The 26,872-nt window shown below is 42.7% G+C and overlaps 1 protein-coding gene across 1 annotated transcript in view; it reads right to left on the bottom strand.

The window, feature by feature from the left end:
* LOC126191038 (allergen Tha p 1-like) overlaps positions 1 to 23,378 on the bottom strand; it is a 69,872-nt gene extending 46,494 nt beyond the window's left edge. Inside the window, exons 1-2 of the mRNA XM_049931747.1 lie at positions 23,141 to 23,378; positions 18,763 to 18,841 (exon numbers count right to left, since the gene is read on the bottom strand). Coding sequence (XP_049787704.1) covers positions 18,763 to 18,841; positions 23,141 to 23,321 — 260 coding nt within the window. The 5' untranslated portion in view covers positions 23,322 to 23,378. The remainder of the gene's footprint in view (positions 1 to 18,762; positions 18,842 to 23,140) is intronic.
* Between the last annotated feature and the right edge of the window lie 3,494 nt (positions 23,379 to 26,872).

Raw genomic sequence — 26,872 nt, 5'->3', positions numbered from 1 at the left:
CAGGCCCCTTGGCGTGGCATTCCGCCGCGCTGACCACTCAGCTAACGGGGGCGGACACTGCGTGTTCAGACACACCTGTAGTCTGCACAGCACCAAAATCTGATATTAGTTCCAGCACAATTGCCTGTCCTGTTTTACCAGTCTGCCCAGCGTACGACGTCTGACATCTGTAATGAGGGGTGGCTGCCCAACCCCAGTAGACATGGTTTCACCTAGGTTTCGCCATGTGTTGAAAACACTCCCACAGTACTCCTCCAACGCCCGACAAGTTGTGCAGTTTCCGAAATGGTCATGCGTAGCCTCCTTGCAATCACAATGTGCCCCCGGTCAAACTCAGATCGCAAGCCTTCGCATTTTACAAACGGACATCATGTGATATTGCATGCACTGTGCGTGTGTCTGACTAGCAGTCATTCATCGCCAGGCGACTCTGCTACCGCCTGTACGGGTTCGTGTCGATAGTGGGATCGATAGTGGGTCGGTGGTCATAACGTTCTGGCTGATTAGTGTATTTACAGGCGTGATAGTAAGTTCTGCCGGCTGTTACTACATACTGAACTGCTGTGGCAGATTTTCTTTGGTTTATATTCCTGTTCTACGAAATAACTTGCGCAGTGTATTGCATTGACGTGTCAGTATTCCATAATAGTTCTTGGATATTCAGTTCTTTCGAACTGCGTCTGTATTGAAGAATTAATGTCAGCAGTTATTTGTTTTTCGTAACTATTCACAGAGATCACAAACTGCTGCCAAGCGTCTCAAATACAGTATACGTTCCTTACTTGTACACTCCTGTAGCGTATCACGATATCATGAATGGGTTTTCACAGTGGTCAACGTGGAGTTATACAATCTATGTCAACATTTATATCTTTTACGCTGTTTTCGTTGTGTGAGCTACTGATTTGACGTCTTATTCCTTTTCAAAGTCAGAGTGTGTTACGAAATTGCTTACAGGGTCAGAAAATTGTTTTCAGTAACTCTCAGATTCATTAAAACACTATTTGTAGATACTACATGCATTGGCAGTTCTATCTCCTAAAACACTAGCCACCTTGCATTTTGGAGTGAGCGGTACACTAAGAGTTCTGCCATGTAATTTTGAAGAATTTCATGACTTCAGTTGCATAATATATAACATATACCGTTTCAAAACACGTTCGTCCGGATTAACAAGAGCATATATTCTGCAAGAATGGAGTTAGCGGCTTGCTATGCACTTTAAGTTACGCATTGAAACTACAGGTTGCCTTGGCAGTAGTTACAAGTCGCCGGTTCATGTGAGCAGAGTTCTCATTCATTAAGCAATGTGAGTCGAGCATAGACGACGACAAAACAGAAGCAAGTGGCGTTTTAAATTCTCCATTCCAACAGGGGCAACACTGCACCCCCCTCCAGCTCAATTGCGGGTTGGCTATTAGAGAACTTTTGGTTTCCAAGTTCGCTGATTTCACGATGTGCGAAGGTTGTGTTTGTGTGTGTGTGTGTGTGTGTGTGTGTGTGTATGTGTGTGTGTGTGTGTGTGTGTGTGTGTGTGTGTGTGTGTGTGTGCTCTTGAAGTTGTGATTGTAAATGACTTCGTCTCTTTCATTCCACTTCCAAGAACTGTGAACTGCAACACAGCACAGCAATAAATGCGGGAACTGCATATATGTTCGCGACAGTATGGCACCACTTTGACTATCATCCAGATGTTTGTCGTGCTTCCGGTGGCGTGCACACTGAACATACGTGAAACATAAGTGAAAGCTTTCATTTCACTCGCAATTGCAAAACGTACTCCTGAGTTATGTGTGCGACTATGTGAAATAAATGTCGCATGTCCTTTTAACTTGAATGTTTCCCCAGAAAATAAATACTTTCTAGTCCTGTGCTAAAACTTATGCAAACGTTCTTCTTTCATTCGTGTAGAAAGCGTAGTCCAGTGCAATTGGATGAATCTTCCTGAAACTAACTGTAATTTCAGTTTTAGATGCGTTTCTTCACCACGAACTCATAATTTTCTGTTTTAGGGCACCATGTCCCATCCTCTCCTACCGTCAGGAAGTATCTGGGAACAACAGTGGTAGTCATTCTTCGAAGTGACGTGTGAGGTCCAGTGCTGGTCGTTTAAAAATGACGGGGTGTTTAGAGAATGACGCAGTAGCTGTAGCAGGATGTTGACTACTTTGTGCCATCGAATTAGGCAACAGTCAAGCCGCTTTCTTATTTTTACATCAGAATGAGTACACTATTTAGCCATCAGGAATTACACTATTTAGCCATCAACAACTACACTGTTTCACCATAAAAATTACGCTATTTAGCCTTCACTGAATATTTTATGACATAGAAGTGATGATATGAATCAGAGTGGACGTCTGCAACCATGTCAGTACTGTATTTCCTGGTCGCTGGGCTGGAAGGGCAGATCCTATTCCATTACCTGCGAGATTACCTGGCCTGAATCCCATTTACTATTTCCTATGGGGATATCTAAAGTCATTTGTGTATGAGGCCCCAGTGGATTTGGGGATGAAATTAGTTGCCGTAATTGTAGGTCCCTCTGTGATGTGATTAGAAACACGCAAGGGATATTTGCAGGGTGCGTCAGAATCTTGTCCGCCGATGTCATGCCTGCGTTTAGGTTGATGGCCATCAGTTTCAGCACATTTTGTAAGATACGGTACAAAGGGTACGTTCGATATATCAGTAACGGTATTGGCAGTTAACTGGAACTTCTGTAAATAAAAAAAAATGCACAGTAATGTGAATTTATTCCTATTTTCTCCTTATGCTGGTTTCTCCGACCCCAGGTTACGTACATCAAATTGTTCAGTGGAGCATCCTCTGTGTCCTATTAAATTTTTGCACTCTCTTATGGAAACAGCATGTACAGGTATGCGATTCGATTTTAAAATTATTAAAGTAATTCATATCAGGTGCCTAATAACTGCCTTATCATTCTTTATTAGAACACCAATAATGCATTTAGGGAATGCTACCCTTAACATTCCGTCTCTGAGAGGAATTGTTCTCTGTGTCCCTGGAACGTCGAATAAGCCAAGACTGAATTATTAATATGTCCAATAACTGAATTATTGCACTCATAAATGCTTAAACCTGTTGGATTTCAGCGATTCAAACAGACAAGGAAGTTATCGTGACTGAATTTTATTCTAGTGATTGCGGAGATAACTTGCAGTGTACTGATACATTATGAAACGAAAGTGAGCAGGGTACGTTAAGTTGAACTCATCCATAATACCTTCCTTTCCTTGCATTTGATGTTCCTATTCTGATTCCCATTGGCAACTTACTCCCACTTTTATTTGATATAAACTTTAACTTTGTGCTCTGCCTTACGGCAGGTCTTGTCATGGGGGAAGCCTCGTCAGAGAGGTCCACAGCATGAGCGTCTACGGAAGTGTCTCCAGTGGTGGTTTCCCGTTGCCTTCCAGTGATGACGATGAAATGATAATGAGGACAACACAACACCCAGTCCCTGGGCGGAGAAAATCTCCGACCCAGCCGGGAATCGAACCCGGCCCCCTCGGCGTGACTGACCGCAGCGCTGACCACTCAGCTATCAGGGCGGATTTTATCTGATAAAAGAAGTCGGTAAATGAAAACCAGACATCAAGGTAAACTCTGCATACAGCAGCTTCCTTGCTCATTAGTTATAAGTTATATTTTGTAAGTTATAATCTCTTCGTCATTCTGGTCTTATTGCCATCGTGATTCTAACTTCGTAAGAAAAGGTTGGTCAAGGGAGCTTATGCTGTTCGCAGTGTCTTTCTCGGACAAAAACATTCCCACTCAGTGACACACTGAGAGGCAGGCGCTTATTGGATGAAGAGTGTATACATGGACAGCTTCTCATAATTTTACACGCTGGCGGGTTCGCTATCGAGTTCTGGGTTCTGCCGGTTCAGTGAGTAATACTTCAATAGCGGTAAGCACTATAATTATTGTTTCGACTGGACTCGAAAGCCGCACTCCGCCTATAAAACTCAGTGCCGCTTTGAGCACAGAAATCTAGAAACTGCGACAGCAGCAGCGGCAGTAACTGATTGGGTAACATGCACAGCAAAACATGTCACGCAAAAAGCAGTCTAGGAGCTACTAGTCCCTGCCTACCACTCCAGCCTTCAAAGGTGAGGAAGACAGCTTCCATCGCAAACTTCTCCTGCGTTTCCAGGCTTGTATAATCGCAGATTGTGTTGATTAATATACACTCATGCTCAGAAATTAAGGATAATGCCGATACATGGTGAAACAACGCTCTGGTGGGCGGTTTGCGAGTGTAAATCACCTCGGGGTATGACCATGCGGTGCATCTGACCTACGGCCATCGCATGGTGGCGCTGGCAGCAGTCACATACGCAGAGGTGTGTTGGTGCATGTCAGAGTACGGTGGAGCGAGTAAGTGTGCAGACGTTTTCAGACGTGCTAATGGTGACTGTGTGTTGAAAATGGCTCAAAGAACACATATTGAAGACTTTATAAGGGTAGAATTCTAGGGCGACTGGAGGCTGGTCAAACACGGCAGTTCGTGTCATGAGCCATCCGTGTGCCACAATGTGTGATCTCAAGATTATGGCAACGATTCCAGCAGACAGGAAACGTGTCCAGGCGCTACAGTACAAGAAGTCCACAGTGTACAACACCACAACAAGACCGATATCTCACCATCAGTGCCCGCAGACAGCCACAGAGTGCTGCAGGTAGCCTTGCTCGCGACATTACCACAGCCACTGGAACAGTTGCCCCCAGACACACTGTCTACAGACGACTGAACAGACGTGGTTCATTCGCCCGGAGATCTGCAAGGTGCATTCGACTGACCCCTGGTACGGGAGAGCACGTAAAGTCTGGTGTCAAGAGCACAGTACAAGGTCATTGGAACAGTGGCCCCAGGTTATGTTCACGGACGAAACCAGGTATAGTCTGAACACTGATTCTCGCCGGGTTTTCATCTGGCGTAAACCAGGAACCAGATACCAACCCCTTAATGTCCTTGAAAGGGACGTGTATGGAGGTCGTGGTTTGATGGTGTGGGGTAGGATTATGACTAGTGCACGTACACGCCTGCATGTCTTTGACAGAGGAACTGTAACAGGTCAGGTGTATCGGGACGTCATTTTGCACCAGTATGTCCGCCTTTTCAGGGGTGCAGTGGATCCCACCTTCCTTCTGGTGGATGATAACGCACGGCCCCACGGAGCTGCCATCGTGGAAGAGTACCTTGAAACCGAAGACTTCAGGCGAATGAAGTGGCCTGCCTGTTCTCCAGACCTAAACCCCATCGAGCACGTCTGGGATGCTCTCGGTCGACGTATCGCTGCACGTCTTCAAACCCATACGACACTTCAGGAGCTCCGACAGGCACTGCTGCAAGAATGGGAGGCTATACCCCACCAGCTGCTCGATCACTTGATCCAGAGTATGCCAACCCATTGTGCGGCCTGTGTACGTGTGCATCCCATATTGATTTCTGGGTACATGGGCGAAAATCAGTGGCGTTTTGTAGCACATGTGTTTCGGGACGGTTTTCTCAACTTATGACCAATACCGTGGACTTACAGATCTGTGTTGTGTGTGTTCCCTATGTGGCTATGCTCTTAGCGCCAGTTTTGTGTATTGCCACGTTATGTGGCACCACATTCTGCAGTTATCCTTAATTTATGAGCACGAGTGTAATTGTTGTTTTTTTAGCAAAAACTAACGAGTTGCTCATTGTCCTGCTTAAACGACGTGGCGTTCTAGAGCCCGCCACACTAGCTTTTGCAGTCATTTGCAACATATCGTATTCTTGCTATGAGTAAAAGTTTGGCGTGGTTGCTACAGTCTCGAATTTTTGCAGTATCGTAGTAGGTCGGTCCTGACTACGTTGTTTTACGTATGAAAATGTGGATGAAAACAGTCGTAAGCAGAACAGCGCTAAATTTCGTAATCTGTTACGCTTCATAGGACACAAAATAAAGTTTTTTCTTTCAATTGCCTATGAAATCTCTGTCAGCACACGGTTCCTTCGACGACCACACTGTCTTCAAACTCCCGTAAAACTGGTTGGGATCGGAGATCAACAGACTGGTCGTCAGGTAGCGACGGCTGTCCACTCAGCGTCAACGGGTAGTTTGATTTATTTTTTTAATGTATACTCTTCTAAGTACGTAATTCGGCACATGGTTGGGTTCCCACACAGCGAGCCGCACAGGTTTTTAGGACTGCCGCCGTTTTTTCATGAAACATTTTCAAGCCAGTGTCACAGGAGGAGTTTGGTCACGTGGAAAAACAGGACAAATGCTTCGCTGTTTGTCGCGGCACAAACCGGCAGATCGATAAAAACCCCTGCCGCCACCGCCACGATGGCCAATTCACGCACGCGAGGAATACCTCAAACGCCTCAGCTTAAATATGGGCACAAGATATTCACGTAGCTCGATTAATTGACGGAAGAACTAAAGCGGGAACCTCTCCAGTGGCAATTCCAAGTGGTTATCTTCCGTTATAATGGCAGGTACACTCAGCGACTGTGATCCGATTTATAAATGATAGAGCACAGCAATCAGTCGTCCTTTTTTGCTAGTTTTATTTAGCAAATCCACATTTTAGCTAGTGCCTAGCCATTATAAATGCATTTTTTTTTCTAGTCTCAATGCATGTGAGTTCCCTGTTGTTCGGGCGTGAGCAAAGAACTGTGACGGACGCCAGAGCAACAGGGAACTGACATGCATTGAGACCAGAAAACCTGTGTACTAATATTAACTAGGCACTAGCAGAAATATGGATTTTCCAAATAAAACCTGCAAAATAGGACGACTGATTGTTGTGCTCTGTCATTTATAATTTCCAAGTGGATTGTAATAGGACTTGATGCAACTGTCGCTTCGTTTGGTACATGACTTCCATTTCATCGTTGGCGTCTGCGCTGGGAGCTGTCTTTTTCAGTGTTGCCTGAAGCTCTTCTTTATTCCTTTTTAAACTTACTTTCTCGTTCGAGTTTAGCAAGTAATTTGCTAGAGCTCACCTGAATAAACTGACCTCTGCACACTGTACACTTTTTGTGAGGATCAGAAATTGATTTATCAAGTTTGGAACGTAACGTATTTGGTTCGATGGTGACGAGAAGCAGAATGGAAGGTAAAGTTTTACTTAGAAATTCCATCATTAGTTGCATATCTGAAACAGAGGGTCAGTTGTGGAAAGCCTAGCTGGCGGTCTTTACACATAGTAAACCAGTATCTCAATGGCTTGCGTTCCTTATCTTTTGCTTTGGTGCCGACCTGCCTCTTGCTATTACACCGCATATGATATCTAACCAGAGTTTCGCGCAGAAGGAAATTTCTTCACAGAAAAGAAAACAATCAACTTTGGCAAAGTTTTAGATGGAAAACCTACATTTGATTTACATTTTAGAAGTACAGATGTATAAAATTAATAATATAAAATGTCAAATATCGTGCGCCCCCGGTAGTTGAGTGGTCAGCGTGACAGAATGTCAAACATAAGGGCCCAGGTTCGATTTCAGGCTGGGTCGGAGATTTTCTCCGCTTAGGGACTGGGTGTTGTCTAATCATCATCATTTCACCACCGTCGACGCGCAAGTCGCCGAAGTGGCGTCAAATCATAAGACTTGCACCCGGTGAACGGTCTACCCGACGGGAGGCTCCAGTCTCACGACATTTACGTTTTTATGTTACATGATGATAAAGACAGGACACTTATTTGACTTAACCATTTGTCCATCAGTTGGGTTTGCTGTGGCCCGCCATTGCAACCAACTTCTTCAGTTCAGGAATACGTCAAATATACTTCTTTATAGTCTAATGTCGTAACACATATTCTATTATTCATTTCCTTCTTGTTGTCAGTACCTTTCATTGTGTTCCTTTCTTCGCTAATTCTGCAGAGAACTCCCTCATTTCTCTCAAATGGTTTGATTCTCTTCGCCAGTTTAACACTTGTGTTCTCTTGGCCAGGAATGCCCACTTTTTACACCTTCCCTGCTTCATCCATCATATGTGGTTCTGCTTCCACTTTTTCTAGTTCGTGGTCCTTGGACTCACAAATCTGTTCGTTCCATCAACAGGTCTTGCAATTCTTCATCGCTTTCACTGCGAACAGAAATGCCTTTACAGGTTCTTCTTTATTTTATATCTGAGTTTTATCCTTGAATGTAGAAATTGAAGAGTGGAGTATAAATGTGCATTTCTGTGTTACACCCTGTCTCACACCAATTCTTCGTTCTTAGTCTCCTATTCCTATTGCTATTTCTCAATATTTATAACTTTTGTATATTGCCCGACTTTTCCTACAGCTTACATATTTCTTAGAATTTCGAATATGTTGTAGCATTTATATTGACGAATGCTTTCTCCAGATCTAGAAATCCTATGTACGTGTCTCAATTTTTCTTAGGCCTTGCTTCTAGTATCAATAGGAGTGTCAAACCTGGCTATTTATTGCATTTACCTTCCCTAATGCCAATCTGATCACCTTCTTTTCTATTCCTGTGTATACTATTCTTGCTGGCAGCGTGGACACATGAGCCTTAGTCTGTTTTACGATGGCTTTCACCTTGCTTTCATTGGGAATATCTAAATGATATGTTTTTGAAAGTTCTGTGGATGTCTCAGGACTCTCATATTCTGCACACAAAATTGAATAATAGTCCCCACTGACTTCAGATATTTCGAATTAATATCATTTATTCCTTCAGGATTATTTGAACTCAATTCTTGCAACACTTTATTGAACTATAACTAATACTGGGTCTCTGTGTCATTCATATGGACTCCCATTTCCTCCTCAATCACGTCAATCACGTCGTAGAAGCCTTCAGTGTACTCTTCCCACGCATTCACTCTCTCTTCTTCGCTCAACAGTGGCATTCCCACGCAATGATATTGTTCATGGTCTTGACTTTAATTTTACCGAATGTTACTTTGTAATTTCTATAATGCTGAATTGTCTTTCCGATGATTGTTTATGTTTCTATTTATTCACATTTTGCATGTGGCGTTTTCACCTTGGCATCCCCGCACTGCATATTCGTATCATTTCTAAGTGACTTATATTTCAGAATTTCCCTTAGTTGAGTGCTTCCATTCTTAGTCGATCAATTTAAGTACTTCTTCCGGTTACCCCACGTTTCTCTGCAGTAATCATTCTTGTACCTAAGTTTGTCGGTCCAATTTCGATGATTACCATTTTTAGAGATATCAGATTCTCTTTAACTGACTGCCTACTGTGGTATTCATTACTGGAGTATCTATTGCCTCAGAGAACATCAAAAGCGTCTCATCATGCTTCACTACTTCAGCGTACCACTTTTTGACAGACTAACGAGTTACTTAAATTTCAGCCTATTCTTCATCAATTACAAGTTCTGATCCGATCTGTATCGGCTACTGGTTTTCTTAAAGTACTGTAACTTATTTTAGAATCTTTGTCTGACCACGATATAATCTAACCAGGACCTTTACGTCTCGCCAATCCTGTCCGAAGAACACAGGGTGCCCTTAATTACAGTTCCACTTTTGGTGACGCTATAAAAGAGAACCACTCCTCGGAATGACATCAAATTTTAACCACAAATTATAGTCGCAGGGGGAAACGTCATGGAGAAAGAAGTACCGAAAATTTTACCAATAGGTATCGCTCTAAGCTTCTTAACGTAAACGGAATCGGCTACGTGAGACAGATGGATCGCAATACGAAGGCTATGGTTTGAGTCGCACAGTACACTATCCAAGCTGTTCAATAAACATTACTGCACAAGCTCGCAGTAAACAGCTGAGGCACTTTTAGCCCATCCACAACTACAGGGTATTACTACATCTGATGGTAAAAATCGGTTATTAACTGTCCTAAGTCCAAAACCGCATAAAAAGCAAAATGATATCAGTTTTAATTGTCCTGGCGCCAAAAACCGCATAAAAGGCAAAATGACATCGGTTTTTAACTGTCAAGGGGCAGAAAACCGTATAACAAGCAAAATGACATCGGCTTATAACTGTCTGGAGGCTGGTACAGATCATGTTCAGTATGATGTCTATCATTTTCTGCCACAAGTTGGAATCGAGGAATAGTATGTTCCACGACGCTCGGAGTGTCTCGGGGGCACCTTCAGAAAGCGTTGTGCAATGCATGCCTTCAGTTCAGATACTTTTGCTATTGGAACACTCTTTTAGGTAGCTCAACAGCTAGAAGTCACACAGATCAAGATCAGGTGACATGATTGGCAAGGTTATGGAGATGTGGCGGCTAACAGTTCTAGTATTTCTGAAATGCTTGTGCAGCAACCGCTTCACTGGCTGTGCAGTGTGAGGAGGGGAGCCATCTTGCTTGAAAATGATCCTAACCACACCTGCACGCTGTTGAAGGATTGGAATGACGGTGGTGCGGTGACAGTACAGGTAACAGGACCCGTACGACTACTCTCCTCGAAAAGATAAGGTGTTACGGTAAACGATGCGGTCAATCTGCACCACACGTTCACCTTTACAGATTGAAGTGGTACCGGTTGATGTGCGTTTGGAATTCCTGTTGCCCATATTATTTAATTCCGCCTATGTACATGTCCTTGGAGATGAAATGGGCTTCCTCTGTCCACAGAATATTCCATTCGTTGTTCACTTCCATACGAACGAGAAATTCTAGAGGGAACGTTTGTCTTGCTGGCAGGTCAGCAGATAACAACTCCTGAATGGGGATAATTTTACATGGATAGCAATGCAGGATGTTCTGCAGCATTTTTGTGTCGTGCTCGCAGGCATGTCGTCGTTCGAGCAATTCCCTTGCACTGCATGTGTATGTAGGCCGTTTAGGTTTTTATGTTGGTAACGTCACGTAGTGCTCTGTATGAAAATCACTGACTGTCCTGTGTGCAGTCTGTGGCTGGTTTGCATTGTTGCAATATTTGCTATTGTAGTGTTGGGCAGTTGGATGTGAACAGCGCGTATCGTTGCGCAGTTGGAGGTGAGCCGCCAGCAGTGGTGGATGTGGGGAGAGACATCTCAAAGTTTGAGAGCGGACGATCTAGACGTGTGTCCGTCAGAAAACGAAGTTTATAAGACTGGACGTCATGAACTGATATATGTATTATGACTTTTGAACACTATTAAGGTAAATACATTGTTTGTTCACTATCAAAATCTTTTTCTTTTACTAACTATGCCTATCAGCAGTTAGTGCCTGCAGTACTTAGATATTTTATTTAGCTGGCAGTATTGGCGCTCCCTGTATTGTTGTAGTTCGAGTAACGAATATTTTTGTGAGGTAAGTGATTCATGAAAGGTATAGATTATTGTTAGTCAGGGCCATTTTTGTGGGGATTATTGAAAGTCAGATTGCGTTGCGCTAAAAATATTGTGTGTCAGTTTAGTGATGATCAGAATAAGTAAAGAGAAAAATGTCTGAGTACGTTCTGTTTTGCTCCGCAGCTTGAAAATCAAATAACGTAGAGGTTTACCAGCACAGTAATACGTAATTTTCTAAGGGGACGTTTAACATGTTTGTGCACTACCACTCGACCACTCGTGCAAAGCTGTGGCTACATCTTCGACAAATGTCGGATCAACTGCTTTTCTCCCCCTGCCACATTGACCTCCAAAATAACATGTGTTTCTGAATTCTGCAATCACTTTCTCGAGACGCTTAGTAGACGTGGGACCAATGTTTTCATAATCTTGAGGGCCCGGAACTTCTGTAGGGCTAGCGGTGTACAGTCACCGTTCTTGTAAAAGAGCTTTAACAGCACCCTTCGATTTTTCATGGAGACAGTCATGTCGGACGTCTCGGACGCAATCTGAAGAACAATTGTGTGCCACACGTCTTTTGAGGTGCATAATCTGACGCTTACTGCGCCATCTATTGGTCCAATTTTCGTTAATCTCTTTGTTCCACGACGTTTCGCTCTGCGTCAATAATATGCTGTTCAACTTTGACGTCATCCTGAGCAGTCTAGGGTGTTTTTAAACTGGAAATTTAATTATGAACACGCTGTATTTTCCCCTCTTGTGATTTTTGAACAGTATGTTCGCGACTATTAGCTGAAATTTATTGCAGAACTCGGTCTTTCTCCTCCCATTCATAGTACCAAACCAGTACACTCCCAAATTCTTTCTTTTGTTCCTTCCCATAACACCACGTTACATACCCTAATGGTTATTAGATTATCGTCTTCTTGCACATATTTAATTACCCTTTCTGTTTCCTCGTATACTTCATGTCCTAATTGTAACATCGACATACGTACCTGGACTATTTTGCTGACGTTGCGTTTGGTAATGGAAGCAAACCTGAAGAAAAATCGAGACACATTCATAGGATTTGCCGACCTGGAAAACCGCCCGACAACGCAAAATGGCGCAAGATGTGCGAAATTCCAGGAAAAATGGGAGTAAGGTATTGGGAAATACAGGTAGTGTACAATATGTACAAAAACCAAGAGAGAAAAATAAGAGTGGAAGACCAAGAACGAAGTGCACGGTTTAAAAAGAGTGTAAGAGACAGATATAGTTTTTCGCCCCTATTGTTCAGTACATACACTGAAGAAGCAAAGACGGAAACAAAGAAGGGTTCAAGCGTGGGATAAAAATTCAAGGAATTAAGATTCGCTATTACAACGATACATCACCATTTTTTTCTTCTTTTTCTTCTGCTAGTAATTACTTTTACCAAATATAATTATGCACCGAGTCATTAAATCCATAGTGTTTCAAAATGTTTCAAAAGCTGAAGCAAGAGGTATAAACTAAAACACGTTTGTGTCGTAATCTCTACCTTTTTTCTTTATTCCTCTGCCACTTCTTTCGTTACCTTTCCTCCTCCTGTCCTTGGCCTGTTAAGATGTATGTCTCATTGTAAACGCATATAAGGACGAATAATTATTTCCTTCTCTTGTTTTATTAATCTCTTTAACGTACTGACGGGTTTCCAGTGGGAATGTGGGTGTGTTTTATTGCATGAGCTTGAATAACCGGCTTGGACGATATTTATTTATCCGCCATTGCAGCCATGTTACCGAACTAACTACGAATTATAGTTACTGGTAAGGACTTTTATGTCATTTTATTAATAGAGTCCAGTGCAAATCCAACTACCGCATCTGAGATATTCCAGATATTCACTGCCACGAAAATACAAAGCCAAGCTAGTTAATCGCAGAGAATAAAATTTTGTGTCTTAGAAATTTTAAATCTGTAGACCTTTCGTCAGTCTGACTCGCCCCGTCATAATTGTGTTAAGTTAAACTAGCAGCCGATCGTAGACTATTTGAAATAGATCATTAATATGCTGTGTATGTAATTACATTCCGAAGTATGTGTATGACTGTTTTCTTCTTTTTCCTGTAACCCAAAGAGACGTACATACTAATATTGCAAAGCTCATAAAAATTTAAAGGGAATGAAATTTATTGGAAATTAACAACTAAGTTAGAATGAGGAATATGAAATAACAAATTAGTACAATTAATACATTCTTGCGAAAATATCATTATTAGCAGCTATAACACCGGTTGAGATAATGCACTACTCATTCCACCTAGTTCTGCTTTCTGTAGCTGTAAAATTTGCTTATTTGAGATTTTACGTGCAGAAATTTTCATGAATGGTAAAATTAATATTTATTACCTAATTGTTGTAGACTTTGTAAAAGACGGCCAGTATTCATAATCATGCGTGCTCAGCTTGTGTTAGAGAGTAGCATTTGTGTTTCAAAGAAGTATTTTATAGCGTTGAGTGTAACTTACATAGAAAATCACGTAATAGATACACTGCTTTACTGAATAATTTGATTATTACCTTAGTTGCAGTAAGTTGTAATGTATTTCCTGGAAGTACTGAAACAACAGTGGTGTCCAAAAGCAAAGCAACAAATCGAAATTTTGCAAGGTTTCTTTCATTTTGGCACAAAACGGTACCATCATGTGATAGTAACGTAGAAACAATATAAAGAATGCAAAACGTAAACAATTCCAACATGGATAACGTTAGACAAAAGTGTTCTTCGTTTGAAGAAACTTAACGGATTTACATACACATTCCGACAACTGGTTAAAGCGCTCAGTACTGGATGTCACCACCTCTGCCAGCAATACAGGCCTGACAAACGATGGGGCATGCTCTGAATGATGTCATCAATCTCATGTTGAGGCAATAACGCCCATTTTTCTTGCAGCGCTGCTCGCATTTCTTGGATAGTGGTAGGTGAATGATGACGTAATGCAACTCGTGTCATTAGTGCATCCCAGATGTGCTTTGTGGGATTCAAATCGAGTGAGCGAACAGGCAACGCCCTGCGTGCAATAGCTTCCTTTTCCAAAGAAACATCAGTCACGCATGCTCAATGAGGTCGAGAATTATCGACGAGCAATACGAAGTCTGGGCCCACAGAATCTCGCAACAAGCGCACATGACGCCCTAAGATCTAGCCACGATATCTGACAGCAGTTAAACCTTGCCGATTTAACCCTACAATTTCACGAAGAGGTGTTTGAGTACTCAACATAATTTCTGCCTACAGCATTACGGATTATCCTCGATAGCAGTCTCTTTCCACAATGGTTGGGTCCCAAAATTGTGTTCCAGTTTCTCTCCGGTGGGAAATCCGTCGAAACTCACCGTCCAGAGCAAGTAAGGACTCGTCTGTGAAAACAACATTGGCTCACTGTTGTTGCGTCCAGGTGGAATGTTGACGACTCCATTCTACACGTTCCCTTTTGTGGAGTGGCGTAAGATATACACATACAGCATGTCTCTGACAATAAAGGAATAGAGGTCACTCATCCGAAGCCTTCTGTACACCGCTTGCCTCGATACAATACGTCCAGTGTATGCTGCAAAGTTAGACGACAGGTGCCGTACAGCTCTAATGCGCTACCGTCGTGCCCTTACAGCCAAATAATGTTTCTCTGTCTGTGATGTTCACGTGGCCGACCCCGCACTGGTCTTCGGGATACAGTTTCGAGATCTATAAACTGTCGCCTCATCCGAACACAGAACGGTTCCGAGTAATCCAAGGGACCACATCAGTATGTATCTGTCCTGCTTCCGTTCTCCCCATTGCAAAAATGGTTCAAATGGCTCTGAGCACTATGGGACTTAACTTCTGAGGTCATCAGTCCCCTAGAACTTAGAACTACTTAAACCTAACTAACCTAAGGACATCACACACATCCATGCCCGAGGCAGGATTCGAACCTGCGACCGTAGCGGTCGCGCGGTTCCAGACTGTAGCGCCTAGAACACCTCGGCCACACTGGCCGGCTCTTCCCATTGCACTCCACTGCATAGATCCTGGTAGGTGTCTTCTCTGTGCCATATTGCACCGTCTGGGCTTGTGCATGTGGGACTATCCGAAGACACTATCCCGTTTGATATGTGCCCTGACGTCATCTTTGGCGTCGTTGTCCGTTGACCAGAATGCCATTTCCCGTGTAGGATTCGACTGTAAGGATATCTGTTGACAGTTTGTACGATTTAACTTTAATTAGACACAGGACGGGGAAACAGCGGTTTGTTGCTTTAATTTTGGACACCAGTGTAGATCTAAGGCTGCACGACACATCTAAACCCTTTGCTGAAATACAGGTGTCCTTCGTAAGCGAATGAATTCGGTTCAGTTACCTATCCGATCGCTGTACACGAGATCCACCATGATGAAATACCCACGTACATAAATGAGACCTGTGTTTCACTCCGTGTTTTAGCCTCATGCTAATTTGAAGAAGAAGCTACAAGATTAAATGCACCTATGTCTGTATGTAAATCTACGTCCATATACCCCAAGCCACGTTATTTCAGAAATAAGTTCAAATATTACCATCCTGCAGCATGACCAAGGTGATTGAGAGGGTATTCCTTCTCATCATGCAAATGGAGGAAAAGAAACAAGTTCTACAAGAGCCTGGCGTGCTCTCACAGGTTGAGAACAAGGTAAAAAAGAAATTTTAATAATTTACTGTGTATGGAGGAAGGTATTTCTGGCACCAAAATGTTCCCCCTCCCCACAGCCCTAACCTTTTCCATTCACGAATGGTTAGTGGGAAGAACGAAGTCGGTAAAACTCCACATGAGCTCTGTTTTTTTTCTGGGTTTTCTCATCGTGATCATTTCGCAAGGTGGATAATTGACTAAGTTATACTAAGTGGGTGCAATTGAAGTGCAGCAACTCACGGAGGTCGAATGTAGTCTGTAATTATCATATGACAGCGAAATTTGGTAGATATGCTAATGCGTTAATTCGGAGCAAATTTACTCTTTAAAGCCACCAAGTGCAAATCTGGCGCTGCACACTTTTTGTATGACGTTATGACATCCATGCTGTCTTTTGACAAGCCCTATTGTGAGAGAACAGTATGGCTATCGAGAGGAGAAATCGTGCAATGTTAGTGAAACTGTTTTAAGTGAATCGCAGCAATTTTAGTGTACTATTGAGAGAGTGCCGCCGACTAAAGGATCTGAGGAGCGTGTCTGATGGCATTCAATGGTTTAAAGTTATAGTGTGACCTTGTTGTGGCAGCTGGAAGAGAAAGGCTTTCTATTCCGATAGAAATTATTGAAGAGGTCACTGTTGCTGCAACTGACCATACAGCACGTGCCGCTGATGGCGCTAGTGCTCGTGTAGTCTCTCGAGAATTGCCCATCCCATGATCAACAGTACAGACAGTTTTCGGTCGATATCACACTGGCACAAGTACAAGATCCAGACGGTACAGCAACTGAAACCTCATGATGTGCGCAACGTTCTGAATTTGCTCTCCGGTTTCTGACACTGTTCGAAGTTAACGACATGTGGCCGGGCAATAATTTATGGAGTAACGTGGTACATTTTACACTACAGGGTACAGTGAATAAACAGAACAACCAAATATGAGGTTCTGTTAAACAAACTGTTGTGCACGATGAGGCATTGCATCGGCCGTATGTGGCAGGTGAAGGTGTAGACTCACAAGCATCTTTATTCTCAGTCTGTTATTATTTGAAGAGCATACACACAGAGGACCTGTAAGATATAGCCTGACGTCTGCATGCTATCGCGACCTCCTTGTACAGCATGTGATTTCTGCTCTGGAAGAGCGCACTAAGTGGGAACATTCCTCATTGCGGCAACACCTCATGTCACTCGCCCTTTGAAAGTGCTATGTAATGCGACCTTCCACGGACGCGTTATCTTCAGAGGTGCCAGCCGAAGTGGCCATGCGGTTCTACGCGCTGCAGTCTGGAGTCGCGAGACCGCTACGGTCGCAGGTTCGAATCCTGCCCCGGGCATGAATGTGTGTGATGTCCTTAGCTTAGTTAGGTTTAACTGGGTCTAAGTTCTAGGGGACTAATGACCTCAGAAGTTGAGTCCCATAGTGCTCAGAGCCATTTGAACAATTTTTTCTTCAGAGGTTTTCCAGATTCGTAGAAACCAAGATCACATGATCTGAACCCATGTGACTTTTGAGTCGGCGGACATACGACAAAAAGCATTTAGCAACTACACGTTGGTTCTCTACCATCAGAAAGCCAGTATACTGGAACATGAAACTTCCTGGCAGATTAAAACTATGTGCCCGACCGAGACTCGAACTCGGGACCTTTGCCTTTCGCGGGCAAGCGCTCATTCTGGATACTGGAACATGTTGCCCAGGTTCCATCCGAACTGCTGAGAACAAGTGTTTTCTGCACGCAGCTTCTCGTCGACGTCACCAGTCCACATACTGAACAATCTGTGGAAGCCGCAATTAATAATGAAATCTACTTCCTCGTGTCTTCAGTGCCCATATACCCCAGTAGCCCCTTATTAGAGATTAAGTAGCTACCAGCTTACCGTCATCGACACAAGGGTCTCACATATGTAGTACCCTAGCTGTGCTCGTCCACAAATCGCAAGCAGCTTTTCTGCTCCTGCTATTTGCCTCTGGAAGAAGATGCCCTTCACTCTGCACACAGTTCAATCACCTGTTGCATTCAAGAAATATATAAAACACTTCCTTTCGTAAGCATAACATCTTTCCCCTAAAAACTAATACGTATGGCCAGATTATCCCCGTCGTACAGTTAAACAAATACCTCCATTTTCTCTCATTTTTGCTTCTTTCTCTTTTCGTTTCTCAGTAAGGCACGGCAATTTTTTCCCCACTCTTTGTTACCTGTACCTCTACCATGTTCCCCTTTCACTAGCTCCCCTTCTTTCACGTCCATCTGACTTTGAATCTACCTGATTGTGACCTGCCTTTGTTTTTCTGTCTTTCATGAACCACTATAACTCAAGCTTATTTACCATAGCTATTCCTGTATTCCACATTTCATTTTATAATTGCTTGTAGATGTTGTTTCCTATTTTAGTACAAAGTCTCTTTATAACATCCTTATCGTTATATGAAACAATGTAATACATCCCTGGATAAGTAAATGAATGAAATATCCGCAGAAACGTAAGTACTTTGATACAAAAAGTTTGGTCGTGTTTCTTTTAAAGTAAACGTCCCCGATTATTTGGTTTCTCCTTAATGTGAGAAACAAAAAAAAAAAAAAAAAAAAAAAAAAAAGGATTTCCAGTTTATATTATTTATTTATTAAATAAAAGGAACAAACTGCATTGTAAAAAAAACAGATTACATGAGATACTGATTTGCAGATATCACAGTGCTGGATACAAGTAGCTCCAGGGGGTTAGGCGGAGACCCTCTTGAGCTCCTCGCCATACTTCTGCCTGTAGGTTCCGGTGGGGTCGTACTTGTTCTCCAGCGGCGTCCACAGGTCGGGCTTCTCCTTGATAAGAAACCTGATCACTTTCTCGGCGCCGGCCTTCTGCTTCTCGTTACACTTGGCGCACTCATTGGTCAGCGCATCAGGGACGGCAGCTGTCAACAGACAGGTTACGCAATCAGAAACGTGAAGAGATCAAAAATACTTATCCTAAATATACTTAATAATTCAATATTGTGTGGCTCCTAGTATTTCGTTTTGAAGCTACATCAGTGCTCTGTGTTTCTATTTGACCACGTGTGGTCCAGTGGACACCATTCCAGGCTTCCGTACAGAAGAGCAATCGGAAATTTATTTGGTTCGTTTTTCTGCAGATGTGTATATACCTCTGAATACTTTCATACCTTTCATTAGCGCACAAAAAATGGTGATTAGGGGCATTACACCACATAGTGAGTTGATAAATGTGCTAATATGTTATGTAGAACCCAAAATCATGAGTTATTTAACAGCGAGGAACTTTCGGCCTGATGTCGAAAGTAATAAGATGGAATGGACCATGATTATTCTATAGTCGTGTGGGAGGTAAGGTTGCTGCGATAAAGTGAATAAGTGCGGGTATATGTGAGTCCAGTGTCTTCTTTATTGTCTATGACAACAATACGATGTGAATTTTCCATTCTTCAGGCCTTTACGTTTTGCCATGTTTCACATACAGCACTGTGGAACAGCTTGTCATTCACCACTTTACTTAGGTAGTTCAGAAAATTTAGCCTGCTGGACATGGTACACTAAGCGGTAATAAGTCAATCAAGCAGGATCTGTCACACATTTTACACAAAACGAGAGTGAAAGAGAGAGAGAGAGTGAGTGAAAGATAAATAGTTAGTGCGAGGGAAGAAGATAGAAAGAGGGGGCAGGGATTGGGTAGAGTGGAGGGAGGAGAGAGGGACGGTGAGAGTTACATACAAACAACAAATCACAGCAATAAAGCACTGGTTCGGTCATGTAAACTAATCCATCCGAAGGTGCTTACTCTTTAACTATGGAGTACGATATACCCCACCCAATCTCTCATTTGACAGTGAAATAAGCAAGATGTGTTGCCTGTTTATTAGCTCACCGACCAGCCGTCCACATAACTACCTCGTTGAGCGCGAACTTTCAGCTAGACAGAGAGAAAGAAACAATGGTATCAGATACGCGATGTGCATCGTGGAATAGAGTGCCATATTATGAAAGGAAAACTTAGTGTGAATTTTACAGTAGAAATGGATATGAATTGTTGTGTAGATTATCGAGATCTGGAAAATAAAGTCTTTTATTTTATTTGTTTATTTACTTTTTAAAGCTGACAGTCTTCACAGATTTATAACCAGACTAACATCCAACTCTGGTGAAGTAAATCCGTCGCAAACAATAGTAATCCTTGAGCCTGTGCTAACTGAAGATGGGAGTTCACTTACGAAAGAACACAGAATAGATCTGGCAGATTACTGAAAAAACTTAGTGTTGTTGCCGACACGGGAAGCATATAACTATTGGGTTTTCGAATTCACCGACCTTTCACACTACTATACGAATAACTTATATGTAACAGGTGATGCACTAGTAACGTGAGCTTTTCAAGTGTTTCCGAGAAATCAAGGTTCGTAGTTTTATGACCGTTTCAAATCCCACAGGAGGCTATCAGCACTATGGTTCAAATGGCTCTGAGCACTGTGGGACTTAACATCTATAGTCATCAGTCCCCTAGAACTTAAAACTACGTAAACCTAAATAACCTAAGGACATCACACAACACCCAGGCATCACGAGGCAGAGAAAATACCTGACACTACCGGGAATCGAACCCGGTAACCCTGGCGCGGGGAGCGAGAACGCTGCCGCACGACCACGAGTTGCGGACTGTCAGCACTACGGCAGAGGTGACTGTGCAGTTGGTTAACGCAGCTGACTAGACGTTTGATTGCACTATGTTAGTGTACATTTTGTTCCAAATTTCCTGCCAAGCAGTTGTACTAAAACTAATCATGTTTTTTCGAATTACAATAATAACAATGCTAATGTGAACGTAGGCGCCGTGTGGCACTGTTCGCTCGTGTATCCCACGGGACGGATTCAGCCGCCTGTCGGAAAGGGTTTCGCTCCACTCATACTAGCCTCTTTCAATGCAGGTGTGTGGAAGTTGTTTCTTGTGTGTCTGCAGAGAGTAGGTGAGTGTAATGGATGGGTATATGGTGTTATGATACGTTTGTGTCTCATGGTGATGATGATGAGAGAAGGGGCAGGGTGAAACTTTGTGCCAGTACATACTCTACCCATCTCGAATAGCACCAAGCAGACAGCCAGCTTAACTTCCCAATCCGATGGTCGGATCACCATCAACAGAGTCACATTCACTCATTCCAAGAGACAATGAAAAGAGCTTTCCAGTTTAAACCAGAACATTGGCGGAAAAGCCGGTTACGAATAAAGTCATGCTACCCGCCCTCCTCTGCATGAACATTTCATTCACCAGTAGGTTTCAAACCGGCTACATCTACCACACAGGTGTGTCATAAAGCTAAAGTTAGTCACATATTCGATGTGAGATATAGGAGAGGCGTTTGAAAAGTCCGTGCAAAGTCAGAGAAATGGCTCCACCGGCGCGTATCGAGGTCATGTTTAATTAGTAGCATCTTTGGAAAGAAGGCACACCAACTTTCAGCCATATTTGTCTATTTCTTTGTGTTTGGCATTCGTGTGAATCAAGGAAGTCGAGTGATTGTAAAAAAATGGACGAAAAAGAATTTCGTGTGGTGATTAAACATTACTTTATGAAAGGCAAAACAACTCAGGAGACAAAAGAGAAGCTTGATAATTATTACGGTGACTCTGCGCCTTCAATTAGAACAGTGGTTTCAAAATTTTCGGAGTGGCCATATGGGCACAAGTGATGCTGAACGTTGTGGACGCCCTATGGAGGTTACGACTCCACAAATCATTGATAAAATCGATGATATGGTGATCGATGACAGAAGAGTTAAGGTCCGTGAGATTGCTAGTGCCGTGGGCATCTCGAATGAATGGCTACATAATATTTTGCATAAAAATTGGACATGAGAAAGCCATCCACAAGATGGGTTCCGCGAATGCTCACGCTTGACCAAAAACAGAATCATGTGAAGTGTTGCAAGGATGGTTTGCAGCTGTTCAGAAAGAATGCGCAGGACTTTAAGCGTCATTTAGTCACTGTGGATGAAACATGTATACATTACTATAGTCCTGAGACCAAACAACAACCTGAACAATGGGTTACCAACGGAGAATCTGCACCAAAATATGAGAAGACCATTCCTTCGGCAGGAAAGATTATGACGACTGTCTTTTGGGATTCGCGAGGGATAATCCTCATCAACTATCTGGAAAAGGGCAAAACAATTACAGGTACATATTATTCATCGTTACTGGACCGTTTGAAAAGCGAGCTGCAAGAAAAACGCTGGCGATTTGACCGCAAAAAGTGCTTTCCATCACCATAATGCTCCAGCAAACACCTCAGCAGCTGTGGTCACGAAAATAATGGAAATAGGATTCCAACTCGTTTCACATGCCCCCTGTTCTCCAGACTTGGCTACCTCGTACTACTGTTTGTTCCTCTGTTTGAAGAAATGATTGGCGGGACAATTATTTTATACAAACAAGATGGTGATGCAGCAACTAATAGCTATTTTGCAGATTTGGACAACTCCTGTTATTCGGAAGGGATCAACACATTAGAACAGCGTTGGACGAAGTGTATAAGTCTAAAAGGATACTATGTGGAAAAATAGAAAAGGTTTACCCCAAACATGTAAAGTAGTTGTTATTTTTGCACGAACTTTCCAAACGCCCCTTGTAACAGGGAATCCAGGTTAAAGGAATTGACGTTATACCAGGCTACACATGCTTCAAATAATGTCCACTGTATTTATATTGCTTTTGGGGCATCAATAGAAAGTAGATGTGGCCCCCTCTTATGTAAAGGCGAGAGGATTAGCTGCCTACAGTACTCTACCAGCCTTCTTAGAATATTAGAAAAGTTGGAGTTGTCAGATGACAGATGGTAAACACGAGTACGCTCTTTCGTTTGTGCACAGGAAAAAGATATATTTACTGTGTTTGTGAAGTAGGATCGTTATCAGGAACTTCCACAGCGATTAAGGAAATGTGATACCTGTGTGTCTGTTGACGGATTACAAAAAAGTGATGGTATTCGAAGGCAACTAGGTCAGGCATCTGCACAGCTGCCTTAGCCTTGACAGTCTCGTAAGAAGCTGAACCCGGATTTCTCGAAAATGCTTTACAAGTGCATCGTAGTAGAGCAGATTCCATTTAAGTATGTACTACAGTGGAACCAATTTAACTCGGCGACCCGTTTGATGTACGTCAGTATAGGGTGAACCATACTTACTAGCCAGCACTGCACTCACCCTTGAGCTCCTTCCCGTCAGGCGTGCAGGAGGCGTCGCTGTCAGAGAGGAGGCACTCGTGGTACTTCTTGAGCAGGCGGTCGTTATGCAGGATGTCGTCCAGGTCGATGTTGTCGTACTTGGTGGTGTACGCGGCGGCAGCTGCCACCAGGCAGACCAGCAATAGAGTGTATTTCTGCATCGTGACTTCGGCAATGCGCTGCTGCTGTGGCGTCTGGGGTGTGATCTGCCGGCCTCAGCCTCCACTGCATTATATATACGTACGTTCGCCGGCAGGCCTGACGTCACGGCGAGAGTCTACGCGGGCGTCGGGCAGCGGACGCTGACCTTGACCGGTCCACGCACCTCGCCGTTTCTGAGAAGAGTCAGTTGCTCTCAGGTGCACTCGTAACTGTTCGCTGTAATGCAGTTTCCATGATGCCTTACTGGAAATTCCTTCTTATTTTACTGTATCTACTCAAGTAAACACCTCCCACGCCAATAACGTCAAGAAAAAATACTGCCATCAATGTAATCTGGAGCATTTCGTAATGTGAGTTATGTTTACTTGGGAGTTTTAGCACCGCCGGTTGTCCTGGACTGTAAGTCATCAATAAGCACATATATGACCTAGAAAATATGCTTCTAGGCTCTTGTTCAAACAGTGTTTTTAAAAAATGAAACTGCATGTGTGTCCTGATTCGGGTCAGTTTTAGAATCTGAAGTGTCACCTAAGAAATCTCATGCACGCCATGTGGTACCAAAATAACCTACGGAAAAACGGAAATAGAAATCTGCAAGACAGTGCCAGAAGATCTGATTGGCTTAGGAAAATAATTTGAGACTAGCCATTATGAGATAAGGTTTTATTCGTTACATTGGTCCACGTGAAGAAATCCTTCTAAATCACAATGATATTAGGCAGAATAGCCTGAAGCGTGCAGTAAGTAAACGTTGCTCTTCATATGTTCTTTGCTCTGTAGCGATTGTGAACGATCTCTCTGGAATTATGTTGTTATTCTCAATTTGATTCGCCTATAACCATGCACGTGATATTTTTACTGTATCTTTGTGGAACACAACGTGTAAGGCAAAAGGAAGACCAACAAGCCATTAGTGTCTCTAAATTAGTCAGCCCAGTTATATATATTTGGCACTGTGTCAGACGCTGTGGACGGTCTGAAAGCTATATTATTCTTGAAGAATCAAGTTTGGCAAGATCGCTAGCTATTCATTTTGTTGCTATGGCCGGTCTCGACAGATCTACGCTGCTGGATCCGATGATGACAGTGTAAATCTGTCGAAGCCCGCCATTATAATAAAAATAATTGCTAGCGATCTTCGCAAATTGCATTCTTCAGGAATGATATAATCAGACAAGTAATGAGGGTTACTCTTAAAAGCGCACTCACGTTTTGAATGAACTTCTTGAAGCTGCAACTAATTAGTTCACACAGAAACGCTTATAGTATGTGTGCAATTCGTGGGTATAAGCAGGTAGTCAGTTTCGCTATACAATCTTGTAATACATGCCCTTAGAGAATAACATTAATTTGATCATTTTCTTTCCACAACAGAGATCTATAAAGCAAAGGTGAACCTGACAAGCTTAAGATCTTGCCATAATTTTATGCCGTTTCCAGTTAGCGTAAAAACATCCTCATAAAAAATATACTGCACATAACGTAAAGGGGCCAGCGCTCAATATTTGTTAGTTGTGTTACTTCTGGTTCATGAGAAGACCACAGGAGCGTAGCATGAATGTTTTCATCTATAAGTTTTGGCTACTTCACATAAAATGGTTACCGTGCTTCTTTGAAATACTTCGCCAAAAAGAAAGTGACGTAGCTGATTCTTGGATGTATACTTCTGTGACTCGACTGGACTGTGTCTGTCGCTCAACATTTACTATCTTTAAATCACTCTCGCAACCCGACAACGCATTCAGTAACTAATATAATGATTACTTTGTGGACAGACATAGTAGTCCCAAGATAATACGAACAGGTTGTTCTAGCGTCAGTGCTGAAGGTTAAAATACTAAGTTCGTTCATTCAGCTGTTTGCATTGGCTGAAACGAATACTTCTTTTCCAGTAGCTTTTTACTAACAGTAAAATATTTATTTTAGTGGTACTTAAATTAACGATTAATATGTTCCGTGGCTGAAGGATTATACACTGTAAACTCCTACAATAATAAGATGTAAATCTGGTCGTTTATGTATAGTATGATAAGAAGGATAAAGAGGTTACTTGCATATTCCATCAATTTTAACATTTATATAATGAAACAAGCCCATTTTAGTAGCTATTGTCCAAAACACTCAGGGCAGCGCGCTACAAAATAGTAACGTCTCTTCCAGATTCCATATTTTGCATCAGTTTTTTAAGGAAAGTAGGATGCTCTGCCGAATTTGGAATAGAGACAAAATGCTCAGCCCCAACTTCCCCGTGAAAGGATCCAGTAAAATATACGCTGTAGTAGGGAAAGATTCAAGATCTGCATGTACAGGGAAAACGCAGATGTATTGTTAAAAGCAGATAGCCGCAAATGGAAATTTTTCAGTATTCGTCATCCAGAGATGAAACGGGAGATTTTAGACTAGCAACGATTGAGGGGGCCATCTTAGTCCTTAATAGCTCAGACGAAAGAAACAGAATGTGTTATCCCATATACCGTCATCACACAAACTTTTCAGCAATCCTAAAATATGCATAGAGAGAGAGATTACAGGGGAGATAGAGAGAGAGAGAGAGAGTATCAATATGTCTAAAGACAATTACATTTGCCGACACACACAGACTAATTGAGCGAATGCAGTACTGAACTATCAAACGGTAGTGCATTTAATGTAACGTTACCTGACAAAAAATACGAAAGACTCAATAAGGGGAGCAGGTAACAAAATGAAACTTCAATGGTTCAGAGTTATGTGACGTTATTTCTGCGACTATAAAATCTAGTCAAATTTACGAAGAACTTATCAGTAAGAGCCAAGTTCTGGTCTTCGGTTGGGAAGGAAAGCCGTTCTATCTTGTTCAGAGACAAGATGGTTCTTGATGTCGTGGATACTGGTACTGGAATAAAGTTGACAGCCGACCTGGTCCCGCACATATTCTTTCGGGGACAAATATGGGATCTTGATGGCCAGGAAGTAACACAAAATCACGCAGACTGATCGGAGAGGCAGCTTCCACGAGGGTGCGAGCATTTCCCTATTGAAAAAGGAACTGAGACACCGTCGCTCGACAGATAACACTTGAGGATGCAGAACGTCCGTCACGTATCACTGGACCCTCAGAGTTCCCTCAGTCACAACGATCCGTGACGTGAATCTTAGCTGACAGCTCACCACATCCTGACGTCAGGAGAATCACCGCTGCACCTCTCCAAACCATTCAAAGCATGGAACACATCCCCAGGTCGCCTCCGTATTCGCCGCCGTTGGTCGTCCATGGTAGTGGAGAACCACGATTAGTCGCTCAACACATGACGTTACCACTGATCAACAGTACCGGTCTCGCCAGGTATCCAAACACAGCCGTTCGCGTTGTGGTTTTAACAACATGCTACGAATGGGATAGTAATTCCCTAGTCTGGCTGCTACCACTCTCTAACAAGTAGTGCAAAACGGCAGAGGATACCGTTACTTATTCTTGGACGGCAGGCGCATATGTGAAGGGATTATGATGTGTCTGGTGCACAATACGAAGGTACTTGCATGTGGTCGACATATGTCGTCGACCGAAACC

The sequence above is a fragment of the Schistocerca cancellata genome, chromosome 6, assembly GCF_023864275.1.
Source record: "Schistocerca cancellata isolate TAMUIC-IGC-003103 chromosome 6, iqSchCanc2.1, whole genome shotgun sequence".
Lineage (NCBI taxonomy): Eukaryota > Metazoa > Arthropoda > Insecta > Orthoptera > Acrididae > Schistocerca > Schistocerca cancellata.
Note: the sequence above shows the minus strand (reverse complement) of the source record. Positions and strands in the feature narration are given on the sequence as shown.